A 14,456-nucleotide genomic window follows, 5' to 3' on the forward strand; every position below is an offset into this window, starting at 1 on the left:
TCACAGGTTGTATCCCACGTCAAAACCATCGGGTGGCCAAACATTGACACGCATAGCATAAACATCTCCCAACAGAGTATTGCAAAACCATATTTTTTTTTTTACACAAAGCTAGTCAACTCTGAATATCTTGAGCCAAAAGGAAAGGTAGAGGGAGAACATATTTTTTTACTAATGAAATTCTAATAATTACTTCTGTCTTTTTAATGTATTTATTTATTTTTTTTTAATTTTATTAATATTTTTCAAAGATACAAAAAATACCATTGCCCTGTGTTAATTTTGCGACGACTATACCACAGTCTGGAATGTCTTACCGATTTGGTGCAGAATCCCCATAGTTGAGAGAAGATCCTCCTACTGTTCAGGTGCCGTAGTGAAATAGTGCAGAGACTGATCCTATGTGCGGACATATTACTGACGTATTAATACAGAATCATTATAGCACTGTTCTTTCCCAGAGCACTTTACCTTTATACAAAAACCAAGGAGGGAAAGCAAAAAAAAAAAAAAAAAATTAAAAATTCTTTTTAAAAAATGTGAATGTTGAAAATATCCATAGTCTAAAGTAAACTTGGAAGAGGGGGGAAAAAAAGTCTAGATGAAAGGGTAATAAAGTGTACACGTAATATGAAGGGAACACAAAAATATGTTGTGGGTTACAAATTTGCTACTGGTTGAATATGAATCTCGTAACATGTCGTATGAAAACGAGTCCTCAAAACATGGAGGTCGACTGTTCTTCCGCAGTAGCAGACTTATTTTTAATATCTTCAGAATGGGTTAGAAACAACTTCTCCGATTGTTCTTACGGGCTGGTAATCCAGTCTGATGATTTATCAGGGAGAAATATTACAAGATAGGGAAGAGTCTGTGACGATTGTCTCCATATGTAAACATCAGCTAACCAGGTAGTTGTGCATTTCCCTGGAGTTAATACTTAAAACCACTCCTGAGTGATTACCTGCAAAGACGAAGAGAGAGAGAATTATTCAATGGATTGGTAGGTTTTTTAAAAACTTTTATTAAAAAAAAAAAGAAAAAAAAAAGAGGATAATTTTATCACAAAAATGTAAAATAAAAAGGTACAGTAAAAAAAAAAAAGGAAGAAAGGAGAAAAAAGGAAAATTGTGCTCTTATCCATGGTGGCTCTTGGATGTCCTTGTGAGTCGGTGGGGATCATCTATCGGTGGAAAGGTGCATTGATTCTCCGCTGGGTATTAAAGTATAACTCCACTTTGGAACATTGTGTTACTGTTTAAAAAAATTAGGAACTTTAAAAAAAAAAAATCTAGCTTTCTTTATCTTGTTGACATCTTGAGCTGCTTCATGTCTCATCCACATGAAAATTCTAATGGTGCCACTTGGAATCTGCCAAACTTTAAGCAATTTCTTCAACTTAATACTTAATTTTTCATAAACCCTCCCCGTTCCATGGCCCCTTTTTCCACCCCCGGAATGGGCATTCTATCTGATAATGGCACAGCAATTGCTTTAAGGAGGTTTTGAAAGGTTTTCGTGGCATCAGGGAATTTTACCATGTCCGGGGCAGCTCCATTTTTCGAAGAGCCGTGTAGACATTCAGTTTGCCGAATAGGCTAAATAAAAGATGTACTCTGTCTGGTGAAGAGCAATAACCAAGTTTGGAATGAGTTACCCAAGGAAATATTAAGTTTTGTTTCCATTATTTTTTTTTTTTTTATAAATCAGAAGGGTTACAAAATGCCTTTCCTCCTCCATATCTTTAACTCTTTCACAGTTAGCAATCCCTTGAATAGGTCCTTCAGAGTACAGAGGGAGAACATGTCAGCCTTCGACATCTGGCTGCAAATCGTGGCACTCATGAGCAATACAAGATAAGAAAACTCATCCCTATAATAATATATTAATGTTGAAAAGCGGAGTATCACTTTACGAGGGACTATAATCTTAAGGGACAAAAGGGGATGGGAATAGATATCCACCTGGCATGCCACTGACCTGCGATTGAACACTGGCAGGCATCGACAATAAAGGGACCTTGTAGCTGCTCAAGAATCCTCCTCTCCCAGAAAGTGTCACTGCAAGGCAATGGTGTGGAGGAATCCCAAGGGTGGGCCGTAAAAAAACAAACAAACAAGCAAAAATAAAGTATATGGGAAAATGAAGTAGAGGATGAGCAAGAGCTTCTTGATGAATGTGCAATGGATGGACGCTCAATGACTTAAAGGGCCACTAAGTTTATCAAGTAGAAGGTGGTCCATGTTTCCATTAAAAACAATCTTGAAGCGTACCTACCGTTGCAAAAAAAGCCTAAAAAAACCAAAAACAAATATCTCCACGGCAGCTCTCGATACAGTGCAGTCACATCGTGTGTAATCTGCATATTTTCCTCGGATTCCTTCAGTAAATGCACATTTTCCTTCTTGTTCTTATTGTGGCCTCTTCCTAGTGTGTGATCTAAGCAAATCAGATGCTAGTTTGTTCTCTTTCACTGAAACTATCAAAATCTGCAGCTGCAGCCCCCTCCTCCCTCTCCTTTTATGTTATTTTTTTCTGGACATTTGTGGTTATTTTCAAGTAGGGAAAAGACCATCTTTATACAAAGATATTATATATTTGCCATTGATTTATGCAAAAGAGGAGACGATAAGTACGCTTTAAGAAAATTATGTTACGCAGCCCCATGATTCTGGTCTTGCTGTAAATCAAAAATATATCTATATTTTTACACGTTCTTTTATACCAGCTATGAACATTTTTAAGTGTTTTTCACTTTCATTATTTTTAGAGTTTAGTGGTCCTTTAAAAGGAAATAAAATCAAGCTATGGATTTTAATGGTTTTGTAAAAGTAACATTCATGGTGCTGAGCGCAAAACATAAAAAAATATCCAACAGAACAGCAGAGAGACCTTGAGGACATTGGGAAATGATTGTGATCTTATACCTATTTTGTTACATTACAACCTGTGTTTTAATATTTTTGTAGTCCGATTTGTGTGTGATGTATCAGCACTAAATAGTCAATTGGTGAAGTGAAGTGGGAAAAATATAGGCATAAATTATATTTATGGCATCAAATAACTAAAAATTGGCATGTGCATATGTATTCACCCCTTTTGTGATGAAGCCCCCAGAAATCTTTGCTGCATGCAATTACCTTCATAAGTCTCATGTTTAGTGAAAGGAAGTCCACCTGTGTGCAGTCTGTCACATTGCTGTCAGTATATGCACTCTACCTTTTCTGAAAGACCACAGGGGCTGCAACACCATTAAGTAAGAGGCATCACTAACTAAACACCATGAAGACCAAAGAGATCTCCAAACAAGTCAGGGACAAAGTTGTTGAGACGTACAAGTCAGGGTTGGGTTATAAAAACAAAAATCCCAATCTCTGATGATCCCCCAGAACACTATCAAATCCATTATCATCAAATAGAAAGAATATGGTACCACAACAAACCTGCCAAGAGAGGGCTTTCTACCAAAACTCTCAGCCCAGACAAGGAGAGCATAAATCAGAGAGGACGCACAGAGACCAAAGATAAACCTGAAGTAGCTGCAGAGTTCCCAAGCAGAGACTGGAGTATCTTTCCATACGACCACAAAAGCTGCACACTCCATAGAGGTGGCCTTTATTGAAGAATATATAGAAAAAAGCCTTTACCTGCATACAAAAAATTGTTAACGTCGTTTTCAGTTTCCCAAAAGACAAGTGGGATACTCCCCGAATGCATGGAATAAGATGCTGTGGTCAAAATCAAACTTTTTGGCCACCAACGTAAACACTGTGTCTGGCACCAAACTATCACAGCTCATCACTCCGAGAACACCATCCCCACAGTGAAACATGGTGGCAGCATCATGCTATAAGGATGTTTTTCAGCAGCAGGGACATGGAAAATAGTCCTGGTCGAGGGGAAGTTGGATGGTGCAAAATACAGAGATATTCTTGAGCAAAACATGTTTTAGTCTATCAGTAATTTATGACTGGGACAGAGTCTCAGAACCTTCCAAGAAGAAAATGACCCAAAGCATACTGCTAAAACAACACTCACGTGGTTTAAGAGGAAATGTGTAAATGTATTGGAGCGGCCTAGTCAAAGCCCAGATTTTAATCCAATTTGAGAATCTGTGGTCAGACTTGAAGATTCACCAGAGGAAACCATCTAACTTGAAGGAGCAGGAGCAGTTTTGCCTTGAGTAACGGGCAAAAATCCCAGTAGCAAGATGTGGAAAGCTCAAAGACTTATCCAAAGCGACTTGCAGCTGTAACTTCCACAAAAAGAGGTTCTACAAAGTACTGACTTTAAGGGGGTGAATAGTGATGCACACACTGAAGTTTCCAGTTATTTTTTCCGATTTGTTGTTTGCTTCAGAATAAAATGAAAACCAAATGTTAACAGTTGTAGGCATGTTCTTTACATGAACTGATGCAAACCCTCAAAAAAAAACAACAATGAAATTCCAGATTGTGAGGTAGCAAAACACAAAAAAATGCCGAAGGGGAGCGGGGGTACCATAAACAATTCCCAACTGAGCATAGTGAAATCAATAGTTGGTCGTCTTGAATCACACATCTCGAGATATGTTGAGCCAAGAGCGAAAGTAAGGAAAAACATGTCTGCGGCTTATAAGTCTTCCAGAAAAAGAGATGGGAGAATCGATTCACAAGACTCCAGAGTCTGGCCAGGTCACTAATCTGTGACTGCTGGATGGGAGCATGTCCTTACCTCCCGGCATTTCCAGCTCCTCTCTGATCAGCAGAGTTGGTGCCGTCTCGGCACGTCAGAATGCTGAAGTTGCACCAGATCGGCTAATCAACAAAAGAACCAGGAATGTCAGGATGTAATAGGAGATTTGCGGGGCTCCCTTCCAGCGGTTACTTTGGCTGATTGACCGGAGTCCTGCAAATCGATTCCCCCATCTCTATTTACTACAGTATAAAATGTTTTTCTTTAGAAAAAAAAACCTATGATGGCTCCATAATGTTCAGTCCTGTTCTGATGGTTTTGCTCACTGGGAAAAATACAATTTATCTGACTTTCCGACTTCAGATTCAGGTTAATAAATCTTCTGTGGGAAATTTGGACCTATGGACACGGGAATTTTGGTTGAAGCGGTTGTCCCCTACTAAATCTTAATGGTGACATGGTGGTGTAAGAAATAATAAAACAGACTACACTCACCTACCGGACCGGCGCTGCTTCTCCTCCGGTCTCCTGGGATTAACATGGGATGGGGCAAAGCTCCAAATCCGGTCAGCAGCTGTCGAGCGGCTGCATCCTTCGCTCGGCCTGAACAGGAAGAAACATCTCTCCTCTTTACCAGGGGAAGGAACGCTGTCGGACTGGTAGGTGGGTAGTTTTTCATTTGTTCTTACACCACCTTGGCCCATTAAAGAGTAACTAAACTGGTTAATGTATTTTTTAATCATTTTGCCCAGCATGGAACGTTACTAAACTTTGCACGTCACTTTATTAGATTTGTCCTCATTCCTGCAAAAGAAATAGCATGTAAGTGAATTTTTCCCAGTCTGCTTCCCGGCCATTAGCTGCATTGATTTCAGATTGTAGTCATTTGGAGTACAGATGATTGCAGTGATCGGTCAACATTCATAGGAAAGCTAAACTTTCACTGCATCTTCATCATCTGTACTGCAAACGAGTACTTTCTGTAATCCATGGAGGCAGGAAAATAGACTGGGAAACAGCCGGCCTTTGGAAACCACTTACATGCATTATTTTTTTTTTTTTTTTAAAGGGATGAAGATAAATTCCCTAATAAAGTGGTTTTCAAAGTTCCATAACTTTCCATGCTTGACGAATTTATTACATAGTTCCTTCTAGTCATAAAACTAATTAGGGCTCCCCAACCTGTGGCTCTCCACTTACTGCAGGACTACAACTTCCACAAGTGTTACTAGTGGTCTTTAGAGCGAATGTAGCTCCATTCCTCCATTTTACTCCTAGTAACATGCAATAGACACTAACATTCACAGCATTATATGAAAGAATAGGGAACTGGCAAATATGGGTCAGATTCTACAATAATGTGGGTATGTGGCCTAACATTTTGGTATTATTATGAAAAAAAAAGCAGTATAAAATTCTAGTAACTATCTCAAAGTTGCCGACTGTGTCTTTGTCCATGAGGTCTAAGGGGTAACGTTTCTCCTTATGGAGAGTGACATACCATCTCTGGCTTGTCAAGGTAAGGAGGCTTATTCGCCGTGCAATGCTCCTCTGGGAAATATAATATGCAAATTGCCTCTTCTGAGAAAAAGAGGACTTAAACTATAGCGCCACCTGTTGGAAGTAGTGATCCTACAAGTCACAATCAACCCTTTAACGAGTGCAATTTGCATATTATATTTCCCAGAGGAGCATTGCACGGCGAATAAGCCTCCTTACCTTGACAAGCCAGAGATGGTATGTCACTCTCCATAAGGAGAAACGATACCCCTTAGGCCCCAGTCCAGAGCCTCTCACCTAGCCAAATCAGTTCTCATGCTTCGCACTGACGAGGGCCAACAGCCCGAAACACTGCGTCTGCGAATTGAGAAACTGATTTGGCTTTTATCCTAAATCATATTGCAAGGCTTGTTAAAGGGTTGATTGCGACTTGTAGGATCGCTACTTCCAACAGGTGGCGCTATAGAGTTTAAGTCCTCTTTTTCTCTGAAGAGGCAATTTGCATTCTTTGTCCATGAGATGTAAAAAATGTGTTTGTAAAAAAAAAGGTAGATTATATTTGACTAATTTTCAAGTTTGCTTAATAAAAGGGAGATGACCTGATAGAACAACTCTTGTTCACATTAGGGCGCATGTATTCATAGATGGGGTGCTTCTATTTGGGGTCATCCTCTATTGGCCAGCTTGGGTTACTGGTAGTTCTCTTTGGAGGACTCATCTAATTATGTGTTACATTGGCAAACACTCATTTGAATGGGCATCATGTAATACCACAGTTCTCCTGTAGTGGCCACTGCAGGAGAAAAGGGCAGCCACCCACAGCCCTGGCGATCACCTGGTTTAAACACTCAAAATAAAATTATTATTATTATGATCTTTTCTTTTCCACGAACACTAACAGGAATGTTCACGGTCAGGTAAGGGAAGAGAACTGTCATAAATGACTGGGTTAAGGTCCTGCTATTAGGCAAGAGAGCAAAATACCAAACTTGTCAAAAATTCTCAGTGTAAACACAATACTTATGAGTTTCATGAAACAGTCAAAAAAACGAGAAATATCAGACCAACGAAAAGGTCTGTAGAGAATAAGAAGTTTCCAGTATGTTGACACATCTCTACTGTCATGTTGAAAGAGTATTCTCACGTTTTCCATAAACAGAGGATAACTTCCCGGTCGCTGGAGGTCCGACTCTGAAGAGCCAAGTATGAATGGAGCGGTGGTAGATCATGCACACCGCTGCCCCGTTCATTCTTATGTAACCGCCAGAGATAAACGAATCCATAAGAATGGCTGGAGCGGGAGTGCATACGATGACCACCGCTCCATTCATATACAGTGGGTACGGAAAGTTTTCATACCCTTTACATTTTTCACTCTTTGTTTCATTGCAGCCATTTGGTAAATTCAAAAAAGTTCATTTTTTTTCTCATGAGGGTGTGTTTCCACGGTCAGGAAACGCTGCCTGTTTGACGCTGCGTACAGCCACAGAGTGTCGAACACGCAGGCGGCAGACCCACATAAACGGACATGCAGCGCGTCTTTCCAGAACGCAGCATGTATGCTTACACTGCGGCGACGCTAAGTCGCTGCACCGTAAATTTACCATAGACCATCATTAGATGTGGTAAAACTGCATCTAATGAGTAGTCACATGCGTGATAACTGCATAAATGCAGCTTACTATGCATGTCTCCTAATTTAAGTAAGGTCTTACCTTGTCACACTGCTGAAAGTCTGCGTCCACTGCTGTTCTTGCGATAACTTAGCTTACCGCGAGAACTGCCGTGCACGTGTCCGGGAATTATCTCAGGTCACCCTAGGCTGGTTCTTACGGTCAACTGACCGTGGGAGCTAGAGTGTAGGTGATCGCTGGAGGTCATCTACAAGCTCTATGTCTGGATGTCAGGCACCCAGATGTAGCAGAGCTGGACTCGTCGTGGGGCACTCGTTATTAAAGACTGCGTCGGACACAGGGAGTATACTGTTGGGTTTTTTTTTTTTGTTTTATTCAGGAGATCAATGGCTTCGCTTGGATTACCAGTGTAATAAAGATGTCAAAACTGTGTGGTGTTTTATTTCATTAAAATACTTTATTCTGCATGTGTTTTATTAATCCTTTACCGACTATAGGATTAGTAATGGTAGGAGTCTTATTGACGCCTCTCCATTACTAAGCTGGCTTAATGTCACCTTACAAAGGTGACATTAACCCCTTATAACCCCATATGCCACCACTACAGGGCAGTGGGAAGAGAGAGGCTAAGCACCTTTCTAACTATAAATTATAGGGGAAACCCACATAATTTTTTTGGGGAGTCCTCCTAATTTAATAGCCAGTAAATGCTAAATATACAGCTGCGGACTGATATTCATACCCTGGGAAGCTCCATGGGTATTAACCCCTTCCCAGGCTACAAACATCGGACCCTCAGTCGCCGGCTTTTCCTCTCTGGCGCAGAAAATTGCGCGGGAGCCCATGCCATGTTTTTTTTCAATTTGTTTTTTAAATTAAACAGATATTGTGTTTATGGCCGGGGTCACACTTGCGAGAAACTCGCACAAATCTAACACCTCAATACCCGGCACTGCCGCTGGCACTCGGGACTGGAGTGTTCAGCTGCATAGAAATACATGCAGCCGCACACTCCGGTCCCAAGTGCTGGTGGCAGTGAAGGGTATTGAGGTGCGAGTTTCTTGCATGTGTGACCCCCGCCTAATGTAGATTTGGTGTGTGTGTATGTCTTTATTTATGGCCGGGATCACACATGCAAGAAACTCGGACAAGTCTCGCATCTTAATAGCCGGCACTGCTGCCATCACTCGGGAGCGGAGTGTGCGGCTGCAAGGAAATACATGCAACCACACGCTCCGCTCCTGAGTGCTGGCGGTAGTGCCGGCTATTAAGATGCGAGACTCATCCGAGTTTCTCACATGTGTGATCCTAGCCTAACTCTTTATGTACCATTTTATTATGTTTATTACTAAACATCAGGCTTGATATTATCTATCTATCTATCTATCTATCATATCTATCTATTCTCTATCTTTCATATCTATTATCTATCTACCTTATCTATTGATATATCTATCTGTTATCTATCTATCTGTGTGTGTATTCTTCAATGGAGTTCGTAAAAGAAGAAGTTGGACAAGGAAATTACATCACAATTCTTTTTTTGTATATCTTTATTTAGCTTACAAAAACACACACAATTCCTCATGAAAAAAACGCATGAAAAAATGCAGGGGATCTGCCAGTGACCTCAGATGCAGATTTGGTGCAGATTTTACCTGCGTCAAATCCAGAGCAAATACTGAGCCATTCCTGACCGTGGAAACATACCCTTAATGTAAACTCTGCACCCCATCTTCACTAAAAAAACAGAAATGTAGAAATGTTTGCAAATTTAATAAAAAAGAAAAACTGAAATATCGCATGGGGTGTTTTTCAGCTGCAGGGGCAGGATGACTGGTTGTCATTGAAGGAAACATGAATGTGGCCAAGTACAGAGATGTTCTGGATGAAAACTTCTTCCAGAGTGCTCTGGACCTCAGACTTGGCAGAAGGTTCACCTTCCAACAAGACAATTACCTTAAGCACACAGCTAAAATAACAAAGGAGTGGCTTCAGAACAACTCTATGACCATTCTTGACTGGCCCAACCAGAGCCCTGAAGTAAACCCAATTAAGCATCTCTGGAGAGACCTGAAAATGGCTGTCCACCAACATTCACCATCCAACCTGACGGAACTGGAGAAGGATCTACAAGGAAGAATGGCAGAGGATCCGAAATCCAGGGGTGAAAAACTTGTTACATCATTCCCAAGAAGACTCATGGCCGTACGAGCTCAAAAGGTGCATCTACTCAATACTGAGCAAAGGGTCTGAATACTTATGATCATGTGATATTTCAGTTTTTATTTTTTATTAAATTTGCAAAAAATTCTACATTTCTGTTTTTTTTCAGTCAAGATGGGGTGCAGAGTGTACATTAATGAGAAAAAAATGAACTTTTTTAAATTTACCAAATGGCTGCAATGAAACAGAGTGAAAAATGTAAAGGGGTCTGAATACTTTCCGTGCCTACTGTAGGACTCTTCAGAGCCTCAGTTCTTGTAATTGATAGAGATCCAAGCAATTGGGAAGGTATCCTCAGGTAGAGAATAACTGCCACACCTCAGAATAGCCGGTTAAGCTATAGTTATGAGTTTTTGCCACAAAACCGATTAATATTATCCCCTCCATACATCTTCCTGCCAGTTTTTGGTTACCTCTTGCATTTCCTAGCGTTTGTGTGTCCATGTCATCGTCAATGAACTCTTCTCCCTGGATAATATTTTGTGTGTCTTCACTGTGATTCACAGGACTTGTCATCTCCTGCTCCTTCTCATTGTGCATCTGAGCGTAGACGTTCCTGCCAGGCATTTTCCTGTTCACACATAAAAACGACACTGAAGAACAGGAACCGCATGATGATTATGTTGGTAATTCTGTATATTAAGGCTTTAGAACTTTTGGCATCTAAGAGATTTGCTTAAATTCACCTCTCACCAGGTCAGAAGTGGCCAGTTTTTTATCTAATTTTATTCCTGCCGTTCTCTTGAATATTCCATTTTCTGTTTTGTTTTTTTTTTTAAATTGGCCATATGGTTCCAGAGATATGGACCTTTGTATTTGGTGCTAATTTTTAATGTTCTTTCTAACAGGGCGTGGCTCACAGGATCATCTGGGATGTGTCTCAAAGGATCATCTGGGGCGTGTCTCAAAGGATCTTCTGGGGCGTATCTCACAGGATCATCTGTGACTTGTCTCAAAGGATCATCTGGGACGTGTCTCAAAGGATCATCTGGGGCGTGTCTCAGAGGATCATCTGGGACGTGTCTCAGAGGATCATCTGGGACGTGTCTCAAAGGATCATCTGGGGCGTGTCTCAAAGGATCATCTGGGGCGTGTCTCAAAGGATCATCTGGGGCGTGGCTCACAGGATCATCTGGGGCATGTCTCAGAGGATCATCTGGGACGTGTCTCAAAGGATCATCCGGGGCGTGTCTCAAAGGATCTTCTGGAGCATATCTCACAGGATCTGGGGCGTGTCTCAAAGGATCATCTGGGGCGTGTCTCAAAGCATCTGGGACGTGTCTCAGAGGGTCATCTGGGACGTGTCTCAAAGGATCTTCTGGGGCGTATCTCACAGGATCATCTGTGACTTGTCTCAAAGGATCATCTGGGACGTGTCTCAAAGGATCATCTGGGGCGTGTCTCAGAGGATCATCTGGGACGTGTCTCAGAGGATCATCTGGGACGTGTCTCAAAGGATCATCTGGGGCGTGTCTCAAAGGATCATCTGGGGCGTGGCTCACAGGATCATCTGGGGCATGTCTCAGAGGATCATCTGGGACGTGTCTCAAAGGATCATCCGGGGCGTGTCTCAAAGGATCTTCTGGGGCGTATCTCACATGATCATCTGGGGCGTGTCTCATAGGATCATCCGGGGCGTGGCTCACAGGATCATCTGGGGCATGTCTCAAAGGATCATCTGGGACGCGTCTCAAAGGATCATCCGGGGCGTGTCTCAAAGGATCTTCTGGAGCATATCTCACAGGATCTGGGGCGTGTCTCAAAGGATCATCTGGGGCGTGTCTCAAAGCATCTGGGACGTGTCTCAGGGGATCATCTGGGACGTGTCTCAAAGGATCATCTGGGGCGTGTCTCAAATGATCATCTGGGACGTGTCTCAAAGGATCTTCTGGGGCGTATCTCACATGATCATCTGGGGCGTGTCTCATAGGATCATCCGGGGCGTGGCTCACAGGATCATCTGGGGCGTGTCTCAGAGGATCATCTGGGACGTGTCTCAAAGGATCATCCGGGGCGTGTCCCAAAGGATCTTCGGGGCGTGTCTCACAGTATCATCCGAGGCGTGTCTCACAGGATCCTCTGGGGCGTGTCTTTAGGTTGCTTTGCATAATTATTCTGTGAATTACGCCCCCTCTAAGAAGATCATAAAAAGCAACACTAAATAAAAAGGCCCATAGCACGGTGGCTCAGTGGATAGCACTGCAGCCTTGCAGCGCTGGGGTCCTGGGTTCTAATCCCACCTTGGACACCATCTGCAAAGAGTTTGTATGCTCTCCCCGTGTTTGCGTGGGTTTCCTCCGGTCACTCCGGTTTCCTCCCACATTCCAAAGACATACTGATAGGGAATTTAGATTGTGAGCCCCATCGGGGACAGTGATGATAATGTGTGCAAAACTGTAAAGCGCTGCGGAATATGTTAGCGCTATATAAAAATAAAGATTATTATTATTATTATTATATCTCTGGAATCATATGACAGATTTAAAAAAATAAAAACTTGGAACACCCAGGGGAGTAGCAGGAATAAAATAAGAGGAAAATAAGGTAATTTATGGTGACAGGTCCTCTTTAAGGCCCTATGTACGCTAAAGGAAAAAGCTACTTTTAGATCTTCAAATCTTCTACTTTTCAAGCGTTCATGTCTCGGAATGATTGAAAACCACTTGTTGCTTCACAGAAAGCTATTAATGTGGTAAAGATAATTCATTAAAGGGGTTTTCCGACAAATAAAAGTTCATTTTGTTCACTAGATCTTGGAATAAAAATAATTTCCACAATTGGCTGTGTATAAATAAAATGTCCCTGTGCTGAGATAATCTTATACATGTGTCCCCGCTGTGTACTGTGTAATGGCCGTGTCTGACCGTACAGGGACATGGTCTGATCATACCACAGCTCCTGGGCAGAGCACACCGCACACCACTAGCTCAAGTGCTCTTACCACTCTGCATTAAAGGGAATGTGTCTGCAGAAAATGACCTATTTTTTAAATCAGGCCTCTTTGTTAAATGTATTTTTAAAACATTTTGATGTTTTGTTTTTTTATTTTAGACATCATTATCCACATTAAATAAATCTGAAAACGTTAAACTTTCACACTGGCTTCTGGGCCTTATACTAGATTCATACTTTTTGCTCTATACGGAAGACTTTTCAGCAGTCTCATTATCATGACAGACAAGATTATAATGAAAAGTAACACCTCTGTAAACAGCAGATAACGCTGAATCCACCATTCACAATTGGTGATGTCACAGCTCAGGTTCAAAGAGAAAAAAAAAATGTTTTTCCTGCATCGTCGGATTTATGCTGCTGTTAGATAAAAGAATATTAAACTACCCTAATTTTTTTGTTCAAAATGAATTTGTCAATTCTTTTTCTTGAGAAAATAAGACACCCCCCTGAAAATAAGACATGGTGCCACTTTCGGAGCAAAAATTAATATAAGAAGGTGTCTTATTTTCGGGGAAACAGGGTAGTGAGAGATTTCCTTTCCACTTTTGAGGATCTTTTTTTTTTCCGGAGCAGTGCTTTGCTTGAGGTCATAAAGGGATTTTAAAAGGCTACACAATCATGGTAAAGATAAAAGTTTCTGACAGGTTCCCTAATTGTCAAGTAAATAAGGCAGCACACTGCAGCGCTAAAACATGCAACCATGAAACACGAAAATTGAACTGCATTACTGCACTAGAAATATGAAAAATGAGAGCGTTTAGCGCATAAAAATGGCCAATTTTATGTGTACCTGGTAGCCCCTTTACGGCATCTCTCTTATACCAGGTCCTACACTTGCCTTACCTCGCTGAGAATAAACGTCTCCATCTGAATGGGTACATGTGAAACCTCTTCCTAGACTAAAATTCTCTCTCTCTGTGGAGCGGTATTGGACCTGCTGTAATTAAAACACCTTTGACTAGGAGGCGGAGTGCACGATCAGAAGGCTAGAGAATACATTTCTGCATTACTGCACTAGAAATATGAGATGCCGTAAAGGGGCTACCAGGTACACATAAAATTGGCCATTTTTATGCGCTAAACGCTCTCATTTTTCATATTTCTAGTGCAGTAATGCAGTTCAATTTTCGTGTTTCATGGTTGCATGTTTTAGCGCTGCAGTGTGCTGCCTTATTTACTTGACTGTATTCGAGTTGGCGATTCTAGGTTCAGCACCTGTTCACACTAAGGGTACCGTCACACAGTGCAATTTTGATCGCTACGACGGCACGATTCGTGACGTTCGAGCGATATAGTTACGATATCGCAGTGTCTGACACGCTCCTGCGATCAGGGACCCCGCTGAGAATCGTACGTCGTAGCAGATCGTTTGAAACTTTCTTTCGTCGTCTAGTGTCCCGCTGTGGCGGCATGATCGCATGGTGTAACATATATCGTATACGATGTGCGCATAGTAACCAACGGCTT

General features: G+C 41.6%; 1 protein-coding gene across 2 annotated transcripts in view; it reads right to left on the reverse strand.

Annotated features, from left to right (window-relative positions):
* Window positions 1-200: 200 nt before the first annotated feature.
* The window catches only part of SORCS2 (sortilin related VPS10 domain containing receptor 2), a 1,198,559-nt gene continuing 1,184,303 nt past the window's right edge, over window positions 201-14,456 (reverse strand). The window contains exons 26-28 of one of the 2 annotated variants that reach the window (XM_069744775.1): window positions 10,448-10,605; window positions 1,981-2,060; window positions 201-964 (exon numbers count right to left, since the gene is read on the reverse strand). In XM_069744775.1, the coding sequence (XP_069600876.1) occupies window positions 941-964; window positions 1,981-2,060; window positions 10,448-10,605 (262 nt within the window). In that variant the 3' untranslated portion in view covers window positions 201-940. The remainder of the gene's footprint in view (window positions 965-1,980; window positions 2,061-10,447; window positions 10,606-14,456) is intronic. The other variant, XM_069744776.1, reaches the window with a different exon arrangement.

The sequence above is a fragment of the Ranitomeya imitator genome, chromosome 1 (genome assembly GCF_032444005.1).
Source record: "Ranitomeya imitator isolate aRanImi1 chromosome 1, aRanImi1.pri, whole genome shotgun sequence".
In the NCBI taxonomy this organism is placed as follows: domain Eukaryota; kingdom Metazoa; phylum Chordata; class Amphibia; order Anura; family Dendrobatidae; genus Ranitomeya; species Ranitomeya imitator.